Genomic DNA, 23945 nt, shown 5'->3' with positions numbered 1-23945 from the left:
GCAGTTGCCTGTAGTCCCAGCTACTCGGGAGGCTGAGGGAGGAGAATGGTGTGAACCCGGAGGCGGAGCTTGCAGTGAGCTGATATCGCACCACTGCACTCCAGCCTGAGCGACAGAACGAGTGCAGCCGGCCAGGGAGCATGCCCCGTGTGCTTTCATTCACACAGACTCCAGGAGAGCAAACAGCACCTCTCCAGGGACAGAAAGTGGCGCCCTGGCGGCCTGGGGACAAGGCAGGGGTGGTTTGGGAATGTTCGTTATAGGGTTGAAAGGGATGGCGGATGGGAACCACAGGTGCGTGGGAATGTCAACACGCATCAGCGTGCACCCTTTACACACCTGCAGTTTATCAGACGTCAATCATAACTCAAAAAAGCTGTTTTCAAAAAGAGGCAGGGAGAGGGAGGAGGAAGGCAAAGAGGTAGAGGAGTGGGAGGAAGAGGAAAAGGGGAAGGAGGAGGAGGAAAAAGAGAAGAGGGAGGAGGAGGTGGTCAAGGTTGACTCCTGAGTTTTTGCAGGAGGAGGAGCAGGAGGAGAAAGAGAAGAGTGAGGAAGTGGTCAAGGTTGACTCTTGAGTTTTTAGAGAAGGAGGAGGAGGAGGAGGAGGAGAAGGAGGAGGAGGAGGAGGGGGAGGAGGAGGAGGAGAAGGAGGAGGAGGAGGAGGAGAAGAGGAGGAGGAGGTGAAGGAGAAGGAGGAGGGAGGAGGGAGGAGGGAGGAGGGGAGGAGGAGGGAAGGAGGAGAGGAAGGAGGGAGGAGGAGGGGAGGGGGAGGAGGAAGGAGGAGGGGGAGGGAGGAGGAGGGGGAGGGGAGGGAGGAGGAGGGGGAGGGGGAGGAGGGGGAGGGGGGAGGAGGAGGAGGGAGGAGGGAGGAGGGGGAGGGGGAGGAGAATGAGGAGTTGGAGGTGAAGGAGGAGGGGGAGGGAGGAGGGGAGGAGGGAGGGAGGGGGAGGGGGAGGGGGAGGGGGAGGAGGGGGAGGAGGAGGAGGAGGGAGGGGAGGGAAGGAGGAGGAGGAGGTGAAGGAGAGGAGGAGGAGGGGGAGGGGGAGGGAGGGGGAGGGGGAGGGAGGAGGAGGGGAGGGGGAGGAGGAGGAGGGGGAGGGGGAGGAGGCGGTCAAAGTTGACCCTGAGGTTCTGGCCTGGGCCAGGGTGAGGGCATTTGCCGAAGGCACAGGCCTCGCATGCAGGGGCGGCGATGCTGGTCAGAGGATGAGGAGAGGCAGGTGGCTGGGCAGGGGAAGCTCCGTGCAGGCTGCTCCTATTCAGGTGACAGGAGGAGGAAGCATTACCCCATCGATCTCCCCTTAGAGAGTTACCCTGAGGGACAGATTGAGAAACGGTGGAGGGACGAAGCTGCACAGCCCTCGCCTGACCGGCCTCTGCTCCCATGGGCCCCACCGATGTCTCCTTCCGGACTCGCTGCCCACACAGCGCAGGGTGCAGGGCCCTGGAGCCCTTGGGGTCATGCGGGGACCCGGCTGATACCCGCAGCAGTGGGACGAGACCGCGGCTCGTCACAGAGCAGTTCTCAGGCTGCAGCCTGAGGCCATGAGCCTCACTGAGGCCGTGGTCGAACAGCCACACCCAACTTCAGGGACACAGGAGGACCATCTCTCTGCCTTGCCGTCCCTGGATGGGGAGATGGGACACACTGGGCAGGCGGCGCTCAGGACTCCCTTGGTGGCGAGGCAGGGTTGAGTCAGTGCCCTGCTGGGAACGGATCTCCAAGATGTGGTTAAGTGGCAAAAGCCAGGTGCAGAAAAGAGGAGCCGTGCGCTACCTGCAGGGTGACGAGGCAGAGGGAGGCACATGGGTGGCTGCCTGAATGCACGCGGACAAGCCAGGAAGATGGACACGAATCAGAACACAGGCTGACTCCAGGGGAGGGGCCAGCTGCTCAGGGGTCGCGGGAGACCTTCCACCCTTTGACTAGATGATTCCCCCGCCCTTTTTTTTTTTTTTTTTTTTTTTGACAGGGTTTCGCTCTGTCGCCCAGGCTGGAGTGTAGTGGCACCATCATAGCTCACTGCAGCCTTGACCTCCCGGGCTGAAGAGATCCTCTTACCTCAGCCTCCTGAGTAGCTGGGATGGTAGGCATGCACCACCATGCCTGGCTAATTTAGTTTTGATTTTTTTTGTAGAGATAGGGTCTCACTATGTTGCCCAGGCTGGTCTCAGACTCCTTAGGTTCAAGTGGTCCTCCCACTTTGGCCTCCCAAAGGGCTGGGATTAGAGGTTCATGCCACCATGCCCAGCTGATTTTTATTTTTTTGTAGAGATGGGGGTCTTGCTATGTTGCCCAGGCTGGTCTCGAACTCAACCAATCCCCCAAAGTGCTGAGATTACAGGCATGAGCATCACACCTGGCAACTGTATGATCTTTTGTGTCTTTTGATTTTTGTTCCCATCAGTGTTTCTATTTAAAAAGAAAAAAAGGTAGGGGGGCAGGGCGGGCGCAGTAATCCCAGCACTTTGGGAAGCCAAGGCGGGCGGACCACCTGAGGTCAGGAGTTCGAGACCAGCCTAGCCAACATGGTGAAACCCCGTCTCTTCTAAAAACACAAAAAAATTAGCCAGACGTGGTGCCGGGCGCCTGTAATCCAAGCTACTCAGGCGACTGAGGCAGGAGCCGAGATCGCGCCACTGCACTCCAGCCTGGGCGACAGAGCGAGACTCCGTGTCAAAAAAAAAAAAAAGAAAAAAGAAAAGGGTGAACTTTGTGGAACACGAGTTCTAGCTCAATAAAGCTATTATTATTATTATTATTATTTGAGACAGTGTCTCTCCCAGGGGCCCCCCGTGCTGCGCCCCCTCGCCAGTGCCTGCGCCCCGGCCGCCCCCGCCCTCTGGGACGTGCAGAACCTGCCACTTGACGCATCCGCGGATCCCTGACGCCACCCCTCCCCGCCGTGCGTCCTGGAGTATGTCCCTTCGCAACGCCAGCAGCACCTGTGCATGGAGAGGCCGGCGCCAGCCCCGCGCCGCGGACCCACCTGGACCGGACCACGTGCACGCGGCGCCGGCCAGCCCGCCTCCCGCCGCCAGGGGGCGCTGCAGGCATCAGGCCGGCGCCGAGGGCCTCTCGCACCTCCCCGTGGGCCCGCTTCCCGCCGCACTGTTTTCCTTCCGGTTGTTCCGGAAGTCGGGTCCTCGAGTGCGAAGAAATCGGTTTCCGATTCCGGGGTGGCCGGGTGGCGGCGGCGGGGCTCCGGTCGCGATGGGCCAGAGGTAAGTGAGCCGCGGCCTTGGCGCTTCCTCATTGCCGGGCGAGTGCCTGGTTCTCCCGGCTACCCCGCCCGGCCTCGGGGCCGTCCCTCCTGGTTCTGCCGCCTCCAGCCCGGCGTCCGCGCCGCCTGCTGCCGCCCGACAGAGCCGCTCCCGGGCGGCTGGGAGGCGGGGTCCCTGCAGCTCCTGCAGCATTGCCCCGCCGGGCGGGCGCGGGACCACTGTCCCCGCGTCCCAGGCCCAAGCCCCATGCGGTAAGGAAGCGAATGAGCGAGCGAACGAGCGAATGAATGAATGAATGAGCGCACGCTGGCTCCTCCGCAGGTGACGCCGCAGCCGCCTGGAGCCGCGAGGGACGGGGCAGGATGAACCGGGCCAAGCCCACCACGGTGCGCAGGCCCAGCGCCGCGGCCAAACCCTCAGGTGCGTCTCCCTCCCCGCTCTGCAGCCCGGGGGTCTTTGGGGATCTCAGCTGCTTCGGATCCTGCGTTGGGCTTGGTTGTTCCGCAGCCGCGGCTGTTCCCAGGAATTCGATCTGGAAACACTGCTCTCGGTCCTCAGCGGCTCTGAGAGTCCCTGGGAGGCTTGGAACAGTGGCGGCTTCCTTCGGGACCATGGTGATCTCTTTTCAGGCTAAGCTGCAAGGCGGCCGACAGTAGTGGAAGGGTCTCCCCAGCCAGGAGGCAGGAGGCAGCACAGTGTAGCGTAGCACGGGGTCTGCAGCCAGACTGTTGGCTCAGATCCTCCGGACTTTGCCACTTGCCTGCTGTGTGACGCTGGGCACATCGCTTAACCTGTCTGTGTTCTTTTCTCCCCTGTAAAATTAGAGTAATAGCACCTCTTGCGGAAACTCGGGGCGGGAATAGGGTACTAAGCACACTGATTTGGATAGACCAGAGATGGCCTGGTTTGTGGTTAGCGCTATGTGACTGTCCACCATCACCTGTGCGTATCCTGCTGGTCCCAGCTCTGCTGTTGGCTGCTGAGTGAGCTCTGGCTTCTTCCTTGCCTCCTCTGACCCTTGTTTAATCCCCTCTGACATAACAGGAGGTTGGAGTCAGTCTTTTTCCACCTTGGGTATTGCCAATGTGCCCGGCTTTCTCTCTCCTTTCTCTGCAGGGCACCCTCCCCCGGGAGACTTCATTGCTCTGGGCTCAAAGGGTCAGGCCAATGAATCGAAAACGGCGTCCACTCTGCTGAAGCCAGCCCCTTCCGGCCTGCCTTCCGAGCGCAAGCGGGATGCGGCGGCTGCGTTGTCCAGTGCCTCTGCCCTCACCGGTCTCACCAAACGCCCCAAACTCTCCTCCACACCCCCGCTGAGTGCCCTGGGGCGCCTGGCTGAGGCTGCAGTGGCAGAAAAACGAGCCATTTCTCCGTCGATTAAAGAGCCATCTGTGGTGCCAATTGAAGGTAATGAGTCTGTGGATGTCCCCCGAGAACACCCCTCAGTGCATGCCATCCATCAGGTGTTCAGGGAAGGCCCCCTCCAGGCCTAGCGCTGCCCTTATGGCCGAGGTCCTCTGGGAGAGCGGATGTTTGTGGCTTCTTGTTGGAAGTGCTTCTCACGTAGGTGCTCTTACCCCGTGTGTGCGTCTGCGTCCCGGACTGCCGGTGGCTGCCCTTTGAGAACTGGGTCACTCCCCCGTTGAGTTGTTCGTCTCATGTGTCTGTTGGACGCCCCCTTTGTGATGGGCACTGTCTGAGCCCTGGGGGTAATCCGGGCATGGTGACACCCCAGGTGTGTGTCCTCAAGGTTGCCCATCCTGGTGCGTTCCTCTCAACCTGAGCGGAGGCGATGTGTACTTGGTTCCTCCTTCCCTCCTAGTTACCAACAGGGAAGAGTTGATCCCCTCCCTGTTTTCAGTTGAAAAGTAGCAGAACAGTAAAGACATCAACGGGGAATGTAAACTTCACCACCGTCCCGTTCTCGCAGAAATGCCTTTAACTGTGTGCCTAGAATCGCCCCTGCCCTTCTGCGCCATTTTCCCAACAACCATTTTTCAAGGCTCCGTGACTGCCCGGGAGTGGCTCTTGCAGCTGTCACACCAGCCCCAGCAGGCCTCATGGTCTGCAGTGTTTTGTTTCTGTGGGAGCATCTCTTTTGGGTAATTTCTTTGTAGGAGTCAAAAAGAACAAGCGTCCTGATGACTTTGGTAGTGAGGTGTCTGTTCAAGCCTCGCCACCTCTAGTTACCGAGTTTTGTGCCAGACAGGACCCAGGGGACTTGTGGGCTGTGGCCTTGCCCTCAGGGAGGGACCAGGCTGCTGCAGTGCAAGCCTGTGAGTGAGTCCCCGACGGCCCTGGAAGGGATGAGGCCTGGCAGGGAGTTGCAGTATGGGCTTGGGCCTGGAAGCACAGGCGATGAAACCGGGGCAGGCAGGAAAGGGAGATGCCAAGTGGAGAATGGACCGTGCCCAGGGAATGGAGGCCTGGCCTGGCCTGGGCAGCACACACTAGTGAGAGCCGAGCCTGGGCACTGTGGGCAGTGTTTGTGCTGGACTCAGTTGGCATCAGGGAGCCCTGGGGGCAAATGGCACAGGATGGCACAGCTGGGGGACTGCTTTAGGAGGTCGAGCCTCAGACCTCCCACGAGGCCTGTCCCTGGGCAGCTGGTGCCGGTGAGGATCGAAGACGGAGACCACAGGCCCCACCCTGGCCCAGGTTCTCGGCTGCCGGCTGCTCGGTGCTTTATTTATTTTTAGCACCACCTCCTGTAGAAAGGAGATTTTGAAGATGAAAGGAGATGTGGCTATGAAAAGCATATTCTGAGTGGTAGATCACTTTACAGTATTATTCTCAGCAAAACAGAGAGATGGCTGCATCCAGCCATTTGTGGTAAACGTCCCAGGGTGTCCCTCGGTGCCAGCAGCCCACTTGTCCCCCAGCTTGTCTCAGGGCATCGGGAAATTTCTTCCAAGTCTCTGTCCCGGGTGCAGTTAAGGTGGATCACAACACCTCTGTCCACGTGTGTGCGTGGATATTTGTTTATTATTATTTTTATTTTTATTACTTTTTTTTTGAGACGGAGTCTTGCTCTGTTCCCCAGGCTGGAGTGCAGTGGCGCAATCTCGGCTCACTGCAAGCTCCGCCTCCCGGGTTCACGCCATTCTCCTGCCTCAGCCTCTCCGAGTAGCTGGGACTACAAGCGCCCGCCACCACGCCCGGCTAATTTTTTTGTATTTTTAGTAGAGACGGGGTTTCACCGTGGTCTCGATCTCCTGACCTCGTGATCCGCCCGCCTCGGCCTCCCAAAGTGCTGGGATTACAAGCGTGAGCCACCGCGCCCGGCCTTATTTATTATTATTTTTATTTTTATTATTATTTTTTTGAGACGGAGTCTTGCTCTGTTCCCCAGGCTGGAGTGTGGTGGCACGATCTCGACTCACTTCAGCCTCCGTCTCCTGGGTTCAGATGATTCTCTTGCCTTAGCCTCCCAGGTAGCTGTGATTATAGGCATGCACCACCCCGCCTGGCTAATTTGTATATTTTTAGTAGAGACAGGGTTTCACTATATTGGCCAGGCTGGTCTTGATTTCCTGACCTCAGGTGATCACCCGCCTCAGCCTCCCAAAGTGGTGGGATTACAGGTGCTAGCCACTGCACCTGGCCGTGTGTGGCTATTTAAAAACAGTCCTAAAAAACTCTTGGGACAGAGAAGAGTCAGAATGAAGATGAGAAAACCTCCAATCCGACAGTGGCAAACAGGGCGATAGGAAAGGTGTGTGCTGGCCCTGGTGCTCCTCGGAGGATGTGGAAGGGTCAGGCACTCATCTGGAGGAAGGCTGTGAGCCGAGCACCCATGGAAAGAGGGAGGAAAAGTGGGGAGAAGGGTATGCTGGAGACTGGAGCTGGGGTGGGTGCGGAGAGAGGGCCACTGTGCCACCGTGCTGCGGTCCACAGTGAGAAAGAAGCCGCCACACGGAGCCACGATTCAGTGGAAAGTAAAGCTGCAGGTGGCCCGGCTTGCTGGAAAATGTCTGTAGCCTTCGGGGTAGCTGTGTGGGACACAGCGGAGCCAGGACTGGAGTGGCTGGCGGGCCAGTGCTGAGGCCTGTGGGGCAGCCTGTTGTGTTGAGGGGACCATCTGGTGGGGTGCTTGTCCCCTGTGGGAACTCTCCTGAGGGTGGATCGCTGGTCCCTGGCAGGGCCGACCCTGAGAGCTCCGGGTTCATCGTGGTCTTCCTGGTGTCCCAAGGCTTTGGGGCGACCCTGCCCTGGCCCCACTCTGACCGTACTGCCTGCCCTGGCCAGTGCTGCCCACGGTGCTGCTGGACGAGATCGAGGCGGCCGAGCTGGAGGGCAACGACGACAGGATCGAGGGCGTGCTGTGCGGGGCCGTGAAGCAGCTGAAGGTCACCCGCGCCAAGCCCGACAGCACCCTCTACCTGAGCCTCATGTACCTGGCCAAGATCAAGCCCAACATCTTCGCCACTGAGGGTGTCATCGAGGTTCGAGCCGGGCCCCTGGCGGGAGGCAAGCAGGACTGGGGCCGTCGGCTCCCCTCCTCAATCTCCCCCTTAGGTGTCCCTCCCTGCCCACCCCAGCTTTACCTCTGGGGCCAGCAAGGCTCCCACGTGACATGCGCCCTCCCTGGCAGGCTCTGTGTAGCCTCCTGCGGCGGGACGCCTCCATCAACTTCAAGGCCAAGGGGAACAGCCTGGTGTCCGTGCTGGCCTGTAACCTCCTCATGGCCGCCTACGAGGAGGACGAGAACTGGCCCGAGATCTTTGTCAAGGTGAGTGGCCTCTCCCGGGACGGTGAAGACGGCAGAGCGCCACGGGGTGGGGCAGGGGCGAGAGAACAGCAGAAGTGTGTTCTCTCCAGCGGGCTGTGTCTGACAGCCCTGGTGGTCATGGCACGGTCCCCGATGCACCCAGAAGCTGGAGAGGGCCACCTGGGCGCCCAGTCCCCAGGCAGCAGGTGGGCGTTCCCCAACCTGGCTGCTGCCTGGCTGGGCTCGGGGCTGAGGGTGTGGCTGCCACACAGGTGTACATTGAGGACTCCCTGGGGGAGCGGATCTGGGTGGACAGCCCTCACTGTAAGACGTTTGTGGACAACATCCAGACGGCCTTCAACACCAGAATGCCCCCCAGGAGCGTGCTGCTGCAGGGGGAGGCGGGCCGCGGCACGGGCGACCTGGGTGCGGGTGAGACACTCGGCCGGCCGGAGAGGGCGGGTGTCCAGCCCCAAAGCAGGGGAGGAGTGGGAGGTCGGGCGGGTGGGAGGTGCTGCATGGAGCCCTCTCCTTGGTCTGCAGGGAGCAGCCCACACCCCTCCCTCACGGAGGAGGAGGACAGCCAGACGGAGTTGCTGATTGCGGAGGAGAAGCTGAGCCCTGAGCAGGAGGGCCAGCTCATGCCCAGGTAGCTGCGTGCCTGCCTGGTCCCAGTTGGGGAAGGTGGGGGCAGGCGCCTCGGGGCCACCTTCCTCCCTCTCCGCTCCCTCCTTTGGCCTAGGTACGAAGAGCTCGCAGAGAGTGTGGAGGAGTATGTCCTGGACATGCTGCGGGACCAGCTGAACCGGCGCCAGCCCATCGACAACGTCTCCAGGAACCTCCTGCGGCTCCTCACCTCCACCTGCGGCTACAAGGAGGTGCGGCTGCTGGCGGTGCAGAAGCTGGAGATGTGGCTGCAGAACCCCAAGGTGCGGGGTGCCCCGGGGGGGGGGGGGTGTGGGCAGGGCAGGGGCGCCCAGGTGGGGTAGGGTTGGGGGCAGGCTCTGTGTGGCCCCACAGCATGGCCTTTCTGCCGGGGTGGCCATGAGCCCACTGCTCCCTCCTTGGCCCTGCAGCTGACCCGGCCGGCCCAGGACCTGCTTATGTCCGTCTGCATGAACTGCAACACGCACGGTTCCGAAGACATGGACGTCATCTCGCACCTGATCAAGATCCGCCTCAAGCCCAAGGTCCTCCTCAACCACTTCATGCTGTGCATCAGGTGCGCGGCGAGCGGGGGCAGAGCCGGGGTGTGGGCGGAGGGGGGGCGCAGGCAGAGCGGGGACGGAGTGGGCGTGCGGGTAGAGCGGGGGCAGAGGGGGTGTGGGCGGAGCGGGGACGGAGCAGGGGTGCGGGCAGGCGGAGCGGGGGCAGAGAGGGTGTGTGGGCAGAGCAGGGGTGCGGGCGGCGGGCGGACAGGCGGGGGGACAGGGCCTGTACCCTCCCCTCCTCTGGCTCCCACACCCAGGGAGCTGCTGAGCGCGCACAAGGACAACCTGGGCACCACCATCAAGCTGGTGATCTTCAATGAGCTCTCCAGCGCCCGGAACCCCAACAACATGCAGGTCCTCTATACCGCGCTGCAGCACAGCTCGGAGCTGGCGCCCAAGGTAGGCCCAGGGTCCCTGGCCTTGCCCTCCACGCCGGAACATGGGGCTCCGAGCTGGAGGGCACGTGGCGTCTGGGGAAGCCACTGGGTTGGCAGTGCGTTGTGGGAGAATGCCCCTGGGTCTCGGGAAGGAGTTTTTTTTTTTTTTTTTTTTTTTTTTTTATTACACTTTAGGGTTTTAGGGTACATGTGCACAATGTGCAGGTTTGTTACATATGTATCCATGTGCCATGTTGATTTCCTGCACCCATTAACTCGTCATTTAGCATTAGGTGTATCTCCTAATGCTGTCCCTCCCCCCTCCCCCCACCCCACAACAGTCCCCGGAGTGTGATGTTCCCCTTCCTGTGTCCATGAGTTCTCATTGTTCAATTCCCACCTGTGAGAGAGAACATGCGGTGTTTGGTTTTTTGTCCTTGCGATAGTTTACTGAGAATGATGTTTTCCAGTTTCATCCATGTCCCTACAAAGGACACGAACTCATCATTTTTTATGGCTGCGGGAAGGAGTTTTTGAAACCCACTTGGGCGTGAGGTTGAGCCATTTCTAGGGCGGGTGCAGCCACAGCACCCAGAGTGTTTCTCAGAAGCTGACACTCTGTCTGTTTAGGAGGGAGCCACATTGAATCTTAAAAGCCACCCAGGTTTCTGAGCTAAGACCCAGACCTGCTGCCTTCTGTTTTTATTTTTCAAGCTCATTCCTGCCTTTGGATAATAAGATTGTTTTTAAAATTTTTTGTAGAGACCGGGTCTTATTATGTGGCCCAGGCTGGCCTCAATCTCCTGGGCTCAAGCGATTCTCCTGCCTCAGCCTCCCAAAGTGCTGGGATGACGGGCACGAGCCCCTGTGCCTGGCCCAGACCCGCCTCCTGTGCAGTGGGTCCCTCGGTTAAGCAGGGATCCCTGTAGCCCTGGCTGTAGGACCCTTGGATTTCCGTGTCTCCTTTGAAGCGGGCTGGGGAGATGCTCCCGTCGCCACCAGCACGTCAGGCCTCCCAGTGGACTCTGCGGCGTGTGAAACACGAGGGAGGCACGGGCGCTCACAGCTCCGCGCTCGGTTGTCTTCGCGGCCTGGCATTTTGAGACAGGAGCGCATCCTTTCAGATCCTTTCAGACCTTGGGTGGTGGCCTTTGGTTTCCGTTCAGCCTGTGGCACGGGTGGGCTGAGATGGCGCATGCGCTTCTACGGCTTTGCCGCCTGGTGTCCCACACCCCCAGCGTCCATTAATTAATCCTTCTCCTCATTTCACGAGGACTGACTCCCCACGTGCCGGTTCTCAGAGAGGGGAGTCAGATGTGGTCCCTGCTCGCCAAGGGCTGGCAGCCAGTAGAGCAAGGAGCCTGCCACCCCGCACCCCGCACTGTCTGAGACCCGCTGCAGCGCCCTCGGGCACCATATCATTGGTGCCCCTGGAAGGGGCCTGTGACGGGGACAGCACCGTCGGGCAGCCTCCCACGTGGCCTGTCTCTGCCCCAGTTCCTGGCCATGGTGTTCCAGGACCTGCTGACCAACAAGGACGACTACCTGCGGGCCTCACGGGCCCTGCTGCGGGAGATCATCAAGCAGACCAAGCACGAGATCAACTTCCAGGCCTTCTGTCTGGGGCTCATGCAGGAGCGCAAGGAGCCGCAGTACCTGGAGATGGAGTTCAAGGTGCCAGCCCCCGCCCTGGGGCATCTTTCCCTCACTGCGGGTCCCACGCGCCGCCGTCCCCCTCGTCCTGGGTCCCATGCACGTTCCGTCCCGCGGGTGCTCTGGCTGAGCGTGGGGACGGGGATGAGTGAGGCTATCTGCGGTGACGCGTCCCAGAGGGTAGCATGGGCTCTGTCCTGTGTGAGGACCCACGAGGAGCTGACCAAGCGCATGGCAACTGGCAACCCCTGGGATGGATGGGATGGATTGCTGCCGGGAGCAAGGGGAGCGTGTGAGCAGGAAGGCAGGGTGGGGTCTTGGGCTGCCTGGCTGGGTCGGAGACTGCGAGGGGTGTGGAGGGAGCTGGCGCTGGAAGGCACAGTGAGGGTGGATCACAGAGATGCCAGGTCCCTGCAGCCAACTCGCAGCCAGCCTGCCGGGGTGGCCTGTTTTGCGGACGGGACTTTGTGGATCTCTGTTGACTGAACCTCCCTGCTGTGGCCAGACTAGGACCTTGTGGGCCACCGGCCCTGGTGCCCCTTCTGTCAGGCCCCTCTCCCAACTGGTCCTGGGCTCTCTGGATCCCTGCTTGTGTGTGTGTATGTGTGCATGTGTGCAAGTGTGTGCGTGCTGTGCCCACGTGTTGTGGAGTGGGGCTCCCGGTGTCCCTTCTGGATGCAGACCCCGTGCTGTGCCCACGTGTTGTGGAGTGGGGCTCCCGGTGTCCCTTCTGGATACAGACCCTGTGCTGTGCCCACGTGGGTGTGGAGTGGGGCTCCCGGTGTCCCTTCTGGATGCAGACCCTGTGCTGGCCCACGTGGGTGTGGAGTGGGGCTCCCGGTGTCCCTTCTGGATGCAGACCCTGTGCTGCGCCCACGTGGGTGTGGAGTGGGGCTCCCGGTGTCCCTTCTGGATTCAGACCCTGTGCTGCGCCCACGTGGGTGTGGAGTGGGGCTCCCGGTGTCCCTTCTGGATACTATCAGACCCTGTGCTGCGCCCACGTGGGTGTGGAGTGGGGCTCCCGGTGTCCCTTCTGGATACTATCAGACCCTGTGCTGCGCCCACGTGGGTGTGGAGTGGGGCTCCCGGTGTCCCTTCTGGATACTATCAGACCCTGTGCTGCGCCCACGTGGGTGTGGAGTGGGGCTCCCGGTGTCCCTTCTGGATACTATCAGACCCTGTGCTGCGCCCACGTGGGTGTGGAGTGGGGCTCCCGGTGTCCCTTCTGGATACTATCAGACCCTGTGCTGCGCCCACGTGGGTGTGGAGTGGGGCTCCCGGTGTCCCTTCTGGATACTATCAGACCCTGTGCTGCGCCCACGTGGGTGTGGAGTGGGGCTCCCGGTGTCCCTTCTGGATACTATCAGACCCTGTGCTGCGCCCACGTGGGTGTGGAGTGGGGCTCCCGGTGTCCCTTCTGGATACTATCAGACCCTGTGCTGCGCCCATGTGGGTGTGGAGTGGGGCTCCCGGTGTCCCTTCTGGATACTATCAGACCCTGTGCTGTACCTGCAGGAGCGCTTCGTGGTGCACATCACCGACGTCCTGGCCGTGTCCATGATGCTGGGCATCACAGCGCAAGTGAAGGAGGCCGGCATCGCCTGGGACAAAGGAGAAAAGAGGAGTAAGGACGCGGGGGTGGCCTGACCCTGCTTGATGGGGGTCTCAGGTCCAGGCTGGTGGCTGGCGGCTCTCCGAGGCTGCACTGTCCCCTGAGCGCCCGGCAGGAGCGGTCCCACAGCACGGCCACTCGGGGACACGGAGCCTGGAAGCTGCCGTCCCTGTTCCTGTCCATCCGGACCTCACCCCAGCTGCAGGCTCAGACCCTGTTCCCTGAGCATCCTTTGTGTGTTCCAGTTCTGGCCCAGCATGGGGGCATTGCAGGCATGGTGGCCCCAGCCGTGTGCGGGAGTGGGGAGAGGAGGTGGTGTTTGGCGCAGTCCGGGTGTTTGATCGTGGGTTCACAAGAAGGCTGGGCCGCAGAAGCCCTCTAAGCCATTGACCGGAGCGAGTCGCTCGCAACAGGAGGATTCCAGTCACCCACGCACGCGTCAGGCTCGCTCCATGCCTCCTGGGGTGTTATTCTAGCTGGGAATGATCTAGAAGCTGTGGTTGCCCCGAGTTGTCCCCTCCCAAGTGCCAGCCTTGAGCTGGACCCCCAGGGGTGCCTTAGCCTCTCACAGCCCACGGCTCGGATGGGCCAGTAAGCTGTGTGTCTGTTTCAGACCTGGAAGTGCTCCGCTCATTCCAGAACCAGATTGCCGCCATCCAGCGGGATGCCGTGTGGTGGCTCCACACTGTGGTCCCCTCCATCAGCAAGCTCGCCCCCAAGGACTACGTGCACTGGTGCGGCCTGGGCCCTGCACAGCCCCTGCCCCCCCCCCCCCCCCCCCCCCCCCCCCCCCCCCCCCCCCCCCCGCACAGCCCCTGCCCCACACCCCACTGAGCCGGGACAAGCCAGGCCCCCGCACAGCCCCTGCCCCACACCCCACTGAGCCGGGACAAGCCAGGCCCCCGCACAGCCCCTGCCCCACACCCCACTGAGCCGGGACAAGCCAGGCCCCCGCACAGCCCCTGCCCCACACCCCACTGAGCCGGGACAAGCCAGGCCCCCGCACAGGAGTCTGTCCCCTCTCTGTGGACAGCAGCAGCCGTTAGGCTCCAGGCAGTTCGCCCTGTGCGTCAGAGCCTCCCGTGGGGCCTCTGTCTTGGTTGGGGCGGGGCTGTCAGGCTGGGGCTGTGTTTCTCTGCAGCAATTTTGTAAAGGTCGCTCGGCCACTGTCCAGCCCGGCAGCCCTGTGAGTGGTCCCTGGGTTCTTTGGTGGTGCCGTGAGGAGGTGCTAAGCTTGGGCACCAGGCAGCCCGGCCTCTGAGCGCTTGGGCCCGTGGGAGCGGGGTCCCTTCCCTGGAGCTAACAGGGCTGGTCTCTGAGCACCCACGTCATGACTGAGGGCTCTCCTCTGCCTGCCCAGCCTGCACAAGGTGCTGTTCACAGAGCAGCCAGAGACCTACTACAAGTGGGACAACTGGCCACCCGAGAGTGACCGCAAGTGAGTGCGCTGCTTCCTGGGGCTCCTGTGCGCCAGGTCAGGCAGGGCTGGGGGGTGCCGGGCCGGCTGTGGCAGGAAGGGCCAGTGGGAGTTGGGCCGCTGTCCTCATGGTCACATGACCATCCTGTTCCTCCTCCACAATCCTGGGTGCCACCTTCTCCCACTCCCATGCTGGCGTCCCAGCGCCACTGTAGGGATTCAGCTGCCGCCTGTGTCCACATGACTCCAAGCCCCAGCCGCAGCCTCCCCCAAAATCCCGCCTTCCAGTTGCTTCCAGGGCATCCACGGGCACGCTGCCCTCCACGCACTCCCAGACGCGCTGTCTGCCCCTGCTTCTGTCCCAACAGCCGCACACTGTCCTTCCCCAGCCGGCTGGCCTCATAGCTCTGTCCCCCTTCAAGTCCCGTGGGTGACCCCATGGGTTCTTGGCCCACACTCCCCTCCACCCCCGTCTGGGGCTCCTGTTGGTTCACCCTACCCCCACCTTGTGCCCTGGGCACTCTGCTCATCTTCACTGCAGCCTTCCCTGTTAGGCTTTGGAGGCGTAGGGGTTATCTCTGCCACCTGGCTCTCAGCTCCTTGAGGGCAAGAACCATCTCGAGGCCTCTGTGGGGTGGCAGAGCCTCCCTGTGGTGATTGTAGGAACCAGTGACTGTATGTGTAGCCCCAAAGGCCTTGGGGTGGGAGTAGCCTCCCCTTCTCCCCCTGCCCAGGTGAGACTTAGAGCCAGGGCTCCTGTCCTACAAAGGGAGGCTCAGATTGGAGGGGACAGGCTCGTGGGAGGCAGCAGCAGCCCTCTGCCGCCAGCCTATGGGCTGTGAGGGAGAGGCTGGCCTGTCCTCGGCCCCTCAGGTCTGGCAGGTGTGGGCAGCCCACACCAAGTCACGCCTCCTCCGCCCCCGTAGCTTCTTCCTGCGCTTGTGCTCGGAGGTGCCCATCCTGGAGGACACGCTGATGCGCATCCTGGTCATCGGGCTGTCCCGGGAGCTCCCGCTGGGGCCCGCGGACGCCATGGAGCTCGCCGACCACCTGGTGAAGCGTGCGGCTGCTGTGCAAGCGGATGGTATGGCTTCTGTAGGGGATGGTGCCTGTGCTGGGCTCTGCTCCCCTCGTCCCTGCAGAAACCCCGGCTCTGGCACGCACCTCTGGGGCGCTCCACAAAGCTGCGCTTCAGCTGGGTCCTGGGTCCCCGGGAGGCTCGGGGACCTGCCTTCTCCACATCTGCCCGTTGGGAATTCAGAAGCATACGTGTGTTTGGCAGTGATGCAGTCACTGCCCCGTGTTTTGGAATTTGCACATTTTTTGGAATTGGCACATTCTCAGTGTGATTTGGCCACAGTCGGATTTCCTGTCTGTCACCTCCTTTAGGAGACAGGTAGAATGATTGTAAATCCAGCTCGCGCCTCGTCCATGGCTCTGCCCCGAGGGCTTGCGGGTCCCCACCCTGCCGGCCACGCCCCCGTCCTCACCTCGCTACCCTCTCTTGGCAGCCCTGCCTGCTCTCTAGACCCAGCCCAGGTGTCCCCGACAGCAAAGTGCCCCATTTCCCAGTGAGAAGCCAAGCTTCCCCCAGCTCTCCTGCTCAGGCCTGCGCCCCACCCTGCGGCATCCCCCACCCCACCCCGACTCAGCCCCAGCAGGGTCGGTCCCCTTGCTGCCTGTGCCTGATGGTCTGTGAGCGGCCCCAGAACCCATATGTGGCTCTTTGTCTTAGATGTGGAGGTGCTGAAGGTGGGGAGGACCCAGCTGATCGACGCCGTTCTGAACCTGTGCACCTACCATCACCCCGAAAACATCCAGCTCCCGCCGGGGTAAGCCCACGCCCCGCTCCCCATTCCCGCCGGAGTAAGCCCGTACCCTGCTCCCCACTCCCACCGGGGTAAGCCCATGCCCCGCTCCCCACTCCCGCCGGGGTAAACCGGCTCCCAGCTCCTCACTCCCGCCGGGGTAAACCGGCTCCCAGCTCCTCACTCCCGCCGGGGTAAGCCCGCGCCCCGCTCCCCATTCCCGCCGGGGTAAACCGGCTCCCAGCTCCTCACTCCCGCCGGGGTAAGCCTGCGCCCCGCTCCCCACTCCCGCTGGGGTAAGCCCCCGCCCCGCTCCCTACTCCCGCCGGGGTAAACCGGCTCCCAGCTCCTCGCTCCCACCGGGGTAAGCCTGCGCCCTGCTCCCCACTCCCGCCCAGGTAAGCCCGCGCCCCACTCCCCACGGGTCTGCTCATGGCCTGTTCCCAGAGGCCAGTGAGGCCACTACGGGCCTTGACCTGCTCAGCCCGAGTCCAGCCGTTACCTGGGTTCGAGTGGGCTGTTTCCCCGTTGTCTTACCCCGTGTCTCCAGCTCAGTCATGCTTTTTTCTCCTATGTTTAATGTGTGTGCGTTATTTTTTACACAACAAGGAGTTTATGCTCTATATTTCACGGCTTTATCGAGAGACAATTCATGGACGTGTCATCTAAAGTGTGCAATTCCATGTTTTCAGGATGTTCACAGGTTGTACAACCTTCATTATAATTTAATTGTAGAATCTTCTTTGGTTCCCCCAAGAGAACCCCATTCCCACCAGCTGTCACTCCTCATTCCTCCCAGCTCAGCCCACAGCAGCTGCTCACCTGCCATCACCTCTGTAGAGTGGCCCTTTTGGGTGTTTTCTGTAAATGGCATCCTACAGTGCATGATCTTGTGACCAGCTTCCTTCCCCGGGCATGCTGTTTCCGGGGTCGCCTGTGCTGTAGCATGAGGCAGTGTCAAAGCCCTCCTCGTGGCCTTCCTCTGTCCACTGTGTGGACAGACCATGTCTGCTGCTTCCGCTCCCTTGCTGACGGACAGTGCTGCTGTGAGCGTGTGTGGACAAGTCTGTGTGGACGTGTCTTCAGTTCTCTTGAGCAGGTGGCTAGGAGTGGGGTTGCTGGGCCATGTGTTTAACTGAGGCTCTGTCAAACCCTCCCCAGCGGCTGCGCCACCTTGAGTTCCCGCTCGCGTCCCCGCCGGCGCTGCCTGAGGGTTCCCAGTCTCCATCCTCACCCGCACTCATGGCCCATGTTTCTCAGCAGAGCCATCCTGCCCGGGTGAGACGGTATCTCACGTTGGTTTCGGTTTGCATTTTCTGTTTTTTGTGGGGAACAGAGTCTTGCTCTGTCTGTCACCCAGGCTGGAGTGCAGTGGCACAATCAACGGTTCACTGCAGCCTTAACCTCCCTGGCTCAAGCGGTTCTCCCGCCTTGGCCTCCTGTGTAGCTAGGACTATAGGCATGTGCCACCATGCCCAGCTAATTTTAGCGTTTGCAGAGATGGGGCCTCACTTTATTGCCCAGGCTGTTTTCAAACCCCTGGGCTCAAGCAGTCCTCCTGCCTTGACCACCTAAAGTGTTGGGGTTACAGGTGTGATGAGCCACACTGCGCCTGGCCAGAAGTTTTCAATTTTGAGCAAATCCAATTTTATCTATTTTTCTTTGGTTTCTGTGCTTTTGTGTCATGTCTAAGAAACTATCGCCTAGTCCAGGGTCATGGAGATTTAATTCTGTATTTTCTGTCAAGGGTTTTATAGTCCCAGCTGTTACATTCAGGTCTTTGAGCCGCTGTGACATAGTTGTTATGGTGTGAGGCAGGGGTCCGGCTTCATTCCTCTGTGTGTGGCCATCCAGCTGTCCCGGCACCACTGTTGAAAGCCTGTCTTTCCCTGATGCGGTTCTCTTGGCTCTGTCGGAAGTCGCACCCATGTGGGTTGTTCCTGGACTTCACTTCCGTCCTGTGGACCCGCATGGGCAGCAGAGAGCTCACCTTTGGGGAGGCCTGATCATCTTCATGCTGCTGCTGGTGTGTGTGCTTTGACGTTGTACCTAGGACGCTGGGGCTGCCCCACGTTCCCGAAGCCTTCCTCCCATTTTCTCCCAGGAATGTTATAGTTTGGCGCTCAGTCTCCGGAGTCTATCATCCACGTGGTGTGTGGTGTTTGGTGGGGCCCTGCTTCATTCTCTTGGTTGGTTCTGGTTGTCACAGCACTGTTGAGAGGGCTGTTCCTGCGCCTTGGGCTGTCTTGGTGCCCTGTCGGTGGTCTGTTGTGCCTAAGTATGAGGGTTGACCTCTGGACCCTTGTTGCATGTAGGTGAGAGGGTTGACCTCTCGAGTCAGCTCCATTCTGTCTGTCTGCACGTCTCTTCTGTCTGTCTATGTGTCCATCCTCTATAAGGGCTGAGTTTTACAATTGGGAAGTGCGTTTTCCAACTTTGTTCTTTCCCAGGATTGTTTTGGCTGTTCTAGGTCCGTTCATTTCCATGTGAATTTCAGGGTGAGCTTGTCAATTTCTGCAAAACAGATGACTGGGATTTCGAGGGAGACAGTGTGGAATCCGTGGGTCAGTCTGGGGAGTGCCACCATGTCAGCGAGGCCATGCCCTGCGATCCGTGCACGTGGGCGGGTTTCCGTTTATCCGGAGCCGACACCCTTTCAGGGGTTCCCCTGTATCCAGAGCCGACACCCTTTCAGGGGTTCCCGTATATCCGGAGCCGACACCCTTTCAGGGGTTCCCGTGTATCCGGAGCCGACACCCTTTCAGGGTTCCCGTGTATCCGGAGCCGACACCCTTTCAGGGGTTCCCGTGTATCCGGAGCCGACACCCTTTCAGGGGTTCCCGTGTATCCGGAGCCGACACCCTTTCAGGGGTTCCCGTGTATCCGGAGCCGACACCCTTTCAGGGGTGTCCCTTTATGCAGAGCTGACACCCTTTCAGTAGAGTTTGGAGTTTTGGTCGGACCCACTTCGGAATCCCACGCTGCACCTGAGCCTCACGTGCTCTCTGATGCTGCGGTCGAGGTTCTCCTGCCTCTCTCTGCTTCGGCAGCTGCTGCCCACTCTGCTTTCTGGTGTGGTCTTTCCCACTTGGCAGCCTCCGCATGTGGCTCCAGGCAGTGTCTCGATTCACATCTGTCTCGTAGCTAGGATCCGTTTCCTCACCTGAGGGGCCCGTGCTTTGATTTAATTGTATCGTTACAATTTCATCTCAATGGTTCCTGGGGTGGTGTCTTTTATATCATGTAGAGGACAAAAATTATTGACACTTAATGAACATTTATTATGTATCCACCACCGCTCCCATTTTGTAGATGAGAAACAGAGACTTAGAAAGCTAAGGACAGAGCTGGAGTCGGGCCTGGACAGGGAGCCCAGAGCCAGGCTCACGCACATGCTTGGACAGGTGTCACTGGAGGGCAGTCCCGGGAGGAGCTCAGAGCCAGTACTGTCCCTGCCCCAGCTTTGCCACCTGGCCCGGCCGATCCTTGGCACTGAGCTTGGTGTGCTGGGCCTGAGTCAGGGCGCCCCTGCCTTCCAGGTACCAGCCTCCGAACCTCGCCATCTCTACCCTCTACTGGAAGGCCTGGCCCCTCCTGCTGGTCGTCGCTGCATTCAACCCGGAGAACATCGGTGAGCCTCTGCTGGCCGCCCCACACGTGCACGTGGCCCTGCTGGTCCTTATTCCTTTGGGGCAGTTTGTCTGTTGGGACTTTGGATGAGCCCAGCTGGGGATGAGAGGAGGAGCTGGGGGAGGGTGCGGTCACACGCCTGGTGCTCAGGGGAGTCTGGCTAGCTCCGCACCCTCCGGTTCCCTAGGCCTGGCCGCGTGGGAGGAGTACCCGACCCTGAAGATGCTCATGGAGATGGTGATGACCAAGTGAGTCTGCATGTCCCCTCGGCGGGCCCAGGGCAGGGAGCAGGGCCTGGTCTTGTTCCACTGGGGCTGTGTTCCCTGCTGTCTCCTGGGCCGTGCTGCATCTGCGTCTTCTGTTGACTCATGGACCTGAGCTTCTGGATCTAAGCCTGGTGCACTTTGTTCTTTTCTCTTTCCCTTGCGGGGAGAGGGAGTGTGGATTGAGGTGGCATCACGGAGGCCAGCGGGGAGGTCCGCAGGCCCCCCCCCGGCTCCTCCTGGGCAGCGCTTATGCTGCCGACAGGAGTGGGGACCGGGCAGGCTGGGGGTGGTGTGACGCTGGAGGACATGGCAAGAGAATCCGGCCAGAGATGGGTTAGACAGGATGGAGCCAGGCCCAGTGGGCCAGGTGTGACCCTGTGTGGGATCAGCCGTGGGTGAGCCTAAAGGACAGTTCAGTGCAGGTGGGATGAGAGTCGGCGCAGCCTGCCTAGGAGACGCCCAGGGCTGACCACCAGCTGTGCCTGGCAGCATTGGTGCCCACATAGGGCGAGGGCCGATGAGCTCTGGGGCCAGCATCCTATCTCGCCAGTGAGGGCACCACACCAATGGCAGTGGCCAAGGTGAAGGGGCGCCTGAGGCTGTGGCATCATAGGGACGGGGAGTGTGTGTGGCCCTGCTATTGTGGGGACCAGGTGTGTGTGTCTGTGGCGTTGGGATCGGGTACGTGTGGGGCTGTTGCACTGTGAGGACTGGGCATGTGTCTGCCCGTGGTTTTGTGGGGACTGGGCATGTGTCTGCCCGTGGTTTTGTGGGGAGTGGGCGTGTGTGTGTCCTGAGGTGGGAGACACAGCTGCTTCCCCCCACCTGTGAAGGAGCAGACTGACTTTGGGGCCTTGGGGACAGAGCTCAGATTAGAGCAGCCATGGGGAGTTGGGTTTTGGAACACACCGAAGCCACGTGTGCCTCTGTAGGCAGAGAGTCCCTGCCCTGCAGGTCTGTCCCTGGATGGGGCGGGCGGAGCCTGCGTGGCTGTCAAACTAGGCTGTGCTCCCAGCATAGGTGGCGTGGAAGGGGAGGTGGCCCGGGAGGAGGCCAGGTTCTGATGCTGCCGGCGTTGGCTCTGGTGAGGGCAGACGTGCTGCCTGTGGAGGACGAGGCAGTGGCTGGACCGCGCCTCTGGGCAGCACCGTGGCTTCTCGCCGTGGTCTCAGCTCTGACAGCCCTGTGGATGCTCCTGGGCTCCCTGTGCTCCTGACTGCTATGCAGCAGGCAGCAGCAGCCATAGGGGTTTTACCCTCCTTGACCCTGAGCGTGGTCCACTGGGAGTGAGCCCACTTCATGGGGGGCAGGGTGACATGCTCCCCCGTCTGGCCCTAGCAACTACTCCTACCCGCCGTGCACCCTGACGGATGAGGAGACCCGGACGGAGATGATGAACCGTGAGCTGCAGACCGCCCAGCGGGAGAAGCAGGAGATTCTGGCCTTCGAGGGGCACCTGGCGGCCGCGTCCACCAAGCAGACCATCACTGAGAGCAGCAGCCTCCTTCTGTCGCAGCTCACTAGCCTGGACCCCCAGTACGCAGCCCGCACAGCCCCGCTCCGCGCCTGCTGTCATGACCTGTGGGTGGTTGGTGTGGGTGGGACAGAGGCTGAAGGAGCAGGCGGAGCCAACTGTACTGCGGCAGACCCTGAAAGGCCCGTTGAGCCCCGTCCCCACATCCCTGGCTTACTGCTGTGGGGCCAGGCCTTGGGGACATCCCAGGTCAGGACGGGTTGCCCTTCTCGGGCTGTCGGCTGCCCCTTGAAGCAGGGATGGGAGGAGGAGGGGTTCTGGGGGTGATCCGCTCAGGGCGTGCTGACGCACCATGTCCCCTGTGACCCTCAGAGGGCCCCCTCGGAGGCCTCCCCCTCACATCCTGGATCAAGTGAAAAGCCTCAACCAGTCCCTCCGCCTTGGGCACCTCTTGTGCCGCAGCCGAAACCCCGACTTCCTCCTCCACATCATCCAGCGGCAGGTGAGTGCCGAGGCTCCAGGAGGTAGAGATGGTGGTCTCGGGAGGCCCGGAACCTTCCGGAGGCTTTGGTGGCCAGAAGCGGGCACAACACACCTGGATGTGGGGCCCGTGAGCTGGCTGTTGCATGTCGCCCTTTCCGGCTCCGCGGTCACCCGGGGGGCTGGCGGCAGGTGTTGGGCCCGGAAGGCGCTGAGCGGGGCCGCTGTCGCCTGCCCAGGCCTCCTCGCAGTCCATGCCCTGGCTGGCGGACCTGGTGCAGTCCAGCGAGGGCTCCCTGGATGTGCTGCCCGTGCAGTGCCTGTGCGAGTTCCTGCTGCACGATGCTGTGGACGATGCTGCCTCCGGGGAGGAGGACGACGAGGGCGAGAGCAAGGAGCAGAAGGCGAAGAAGCGGCAGGTCAGGGCCGCCCACCCCTCAGCCCCCCCGCCTCTCACCCCGCACCCCTGTCAGGGCCGCCCGTCCCTGAGCCCACCCACCGCGCACCCCACGTCCTACCCGCCTGGCCCGTCACCTGCACCCCTGAGAGCCCCCTCTTCCCCGCAGAGGCAGCAGAAGCAGCGGCAGCTGCTAGGCCGCCTGCAGGACCTGCTCCTGGGCCCGAAGGCAGATGAGCAGACCACGTGTGAGGTGCTGGACTACTTCCTGCGGCGCCTCGGCTCCTCCCAGGTGGCCTCCCGCGTGCTGGCCATGAAGGTGAGGTGGTGGGCGGGTCTTCCTGCGCACACTCTTCGTGTTTAAAGTGAGTAGGCTGGGGACCCGGCACAGTGGCTCACGCCTGTAATCCCAGCACTTTGGGAGGCCAAGGCAGGTGGATTACCTGAGGTCAGGAGTTGGAGACCAGCCTGGCCAACATGGTGAAACCCCATCTCTACTAAAAATACAAAAAATTCGCTGGGTGTGGTGGCAGGGGCCTGTAATCCCAGGTACTCTGGAGGCTGAGGCAGGAGACTCGCTTGTACCTGGGAGGCGGAGGTTGAGGTGAGCCAAGATTGTGCCATTGTACTCCAGCCTGGGCAACAAGAGTGAAACTCCATCTCAAAAAAAATAAATAAATAAATGAAAAATAAAGAAGTAAAATGAGTAGGCCTGGCACGGTGGCTTGCTCTTGTCATCCCAGCACTTTGGGAGGCCAAGGTGGGAGCATCACTTGAGTCCAGGAGTTTGAGACCAGCCTGGGCAACACAGGGAGATCCCATCTCTACAAAAACTGAAAACATTGGCCGGGTGTGGTAGCGTGTGCCTGTATTCCTAGCTGCTCGGGAAGCTGAGGCAGGAGGATCACTTGAGCCCAGGAGTTTGAGACCAGCTTGGGCAACATAGTGAGACCCATCTCTACAAAAAATAAAAGATGAGAAACATGAGCTGGGTGTGGCGGTGTGCAGCCTGGTCCCAGCCGCTTGGGAGGCTGAGATGGGAGAATCACTTGAGGCTGCAGTGAGCTGTGATCACACCTGCACTCCAGCCTGGGCAACAGAATGAGACCCTGTCTTCAAAAGGAAAAGTAAAAATAAAATGAGTGTTCAGTTCACCCCGACTGTATTTTAAGTTCATTCCCCACGTAGGAGGGATGCGCTAGTGAAACGTGAAGGTGGGCCCTGCTGCCTGCCCGGTGTTCCTTTCCTGCTGGTGATGGGAGGGTCCAGAGTGGCTTCAGGAACTTGAACAGAAGCATTTAACAGAAAGAGCTCAGTCTCGTTTTTCCCTTTAACCTGCGGCATCTGCCCTGGGAAGCAAGCGCCACATTCTCCTCGGGGCTCTGAGGGCACCATGCGTGTGCTCCTGGGGCCAGGGTGAGACCCTGCCCGCGCTGCTGAAAGCTGGCCCAGCTCACCGGTATCCACCACAGGGTTTGTCGCTGGTGCTTTCGGAGGGCAGCCTGCGGGACGGGGAGGAGAAGGAGCCCCCCATGGAGGAGGACGCGGGGGACACAGATGTGCTGCAGGGCTATCAGTGGCTGCTGCGGGACTTGCCCCGCCTGCCTCTGTTCGACAGCGTCAGGAGCACCACAGCCCTGGCCCTGCAGCAGGTGAGGGCGCTGACCGGGGCTGCGGCAGGGAG

The 23945-nt window shown here is 61.1% G+C and overlaps 1 protein-coding gene across 1 annotated transcript in view; it reads left to right on the top strand.

Moving 5' to 3' along the window:
* Positions 1-3164: 3164 nt before the first annotated feature.
* The window catches only part of INTS1 (integrator complex subunit 1), a 35673-nt gene continuing 14892 nt past the window's right edge, over positions 3165-23945 (top strand). The window contains exons 1-23 of the mRNA XM_030800885.1: positions 3165-3225; positions 3547-3645; positions 4342-4632; positions 7474-7670; positions 7820-7957; positions 8209-8368; positions 8480-8585; positions 8679-8865; positions 9013-9158; positions 9405-9546; positions 11022-11198; positions 12693-12801; positions 13403-13523; positions 14150-14227; positions 15133-15290; positions 15942-16038; positions 19554-19645; positions 19832-19892; positions 21249-21446; positions 21757-21886; positions 22104-22283; positions 22431-22580; positions 23734-23913. Of these exons, the coding sequence (XP_030656745.1) occupies positions 3588-3645; positions 4342-4632; positions 7474-7670; positions 7820-7957; positions 8209-8368; positions 8480-8585; positions 8679-8865; positions 9013-9158; positions 9405-9546; positions 11022-11198; positions 12693-12801; positions 13403-13523; positions 14150-14227; positions 15133-15290; positions 15942-16038; positions 19554-19645; positions 19832-19892; positions 21249-21446; positions 21757-21886; positions 22104-22283; positions 22431-22580; positions 23734-23913 (3156 nt within the window). The 5' untranslated portion in view covers positions 3165-3225; positions 3547-3587. The remainder of the gene's footprint in view (positions 3226-3546; positions 3646-4341; positions 4633-7473; positions 7671-7819; positions 7958-8208; positions 8369-8479; positions 8586-8678; positions 8866-9012; positions 9159-9404; positions 9547-11021; positions 11199-12692; positions 12802-13402; positions 13524-14149; positions 14228-15132; positions 15291-15941; positions 16039-19553; positions 19646-19831; positions 19893-21248; positions 21447-21756; positions 21887-22103; positions 22284-22430; positions 22581-23733; positions 23914-23945) is intronic.

This window comes from Nomascus leucogenys, chromosome 20, assembly GCF_006542625.1.
Source record: "Nomascus leucogenys isolate Asia chromosome 20, Asia_NLE_v1, whole genome shotgun sequence".
NCBI classification, from domain to species: Eukaryota; Metazoa; Chordata; class Mammalia; order Primates; family Hylobatidae; genus Nomascus; species Nomascus leucogenys.
Note: the sequence above shows the minus strand (reverse complement) of the source record. Positions and strands in the feature narration are given on the sequence as shown.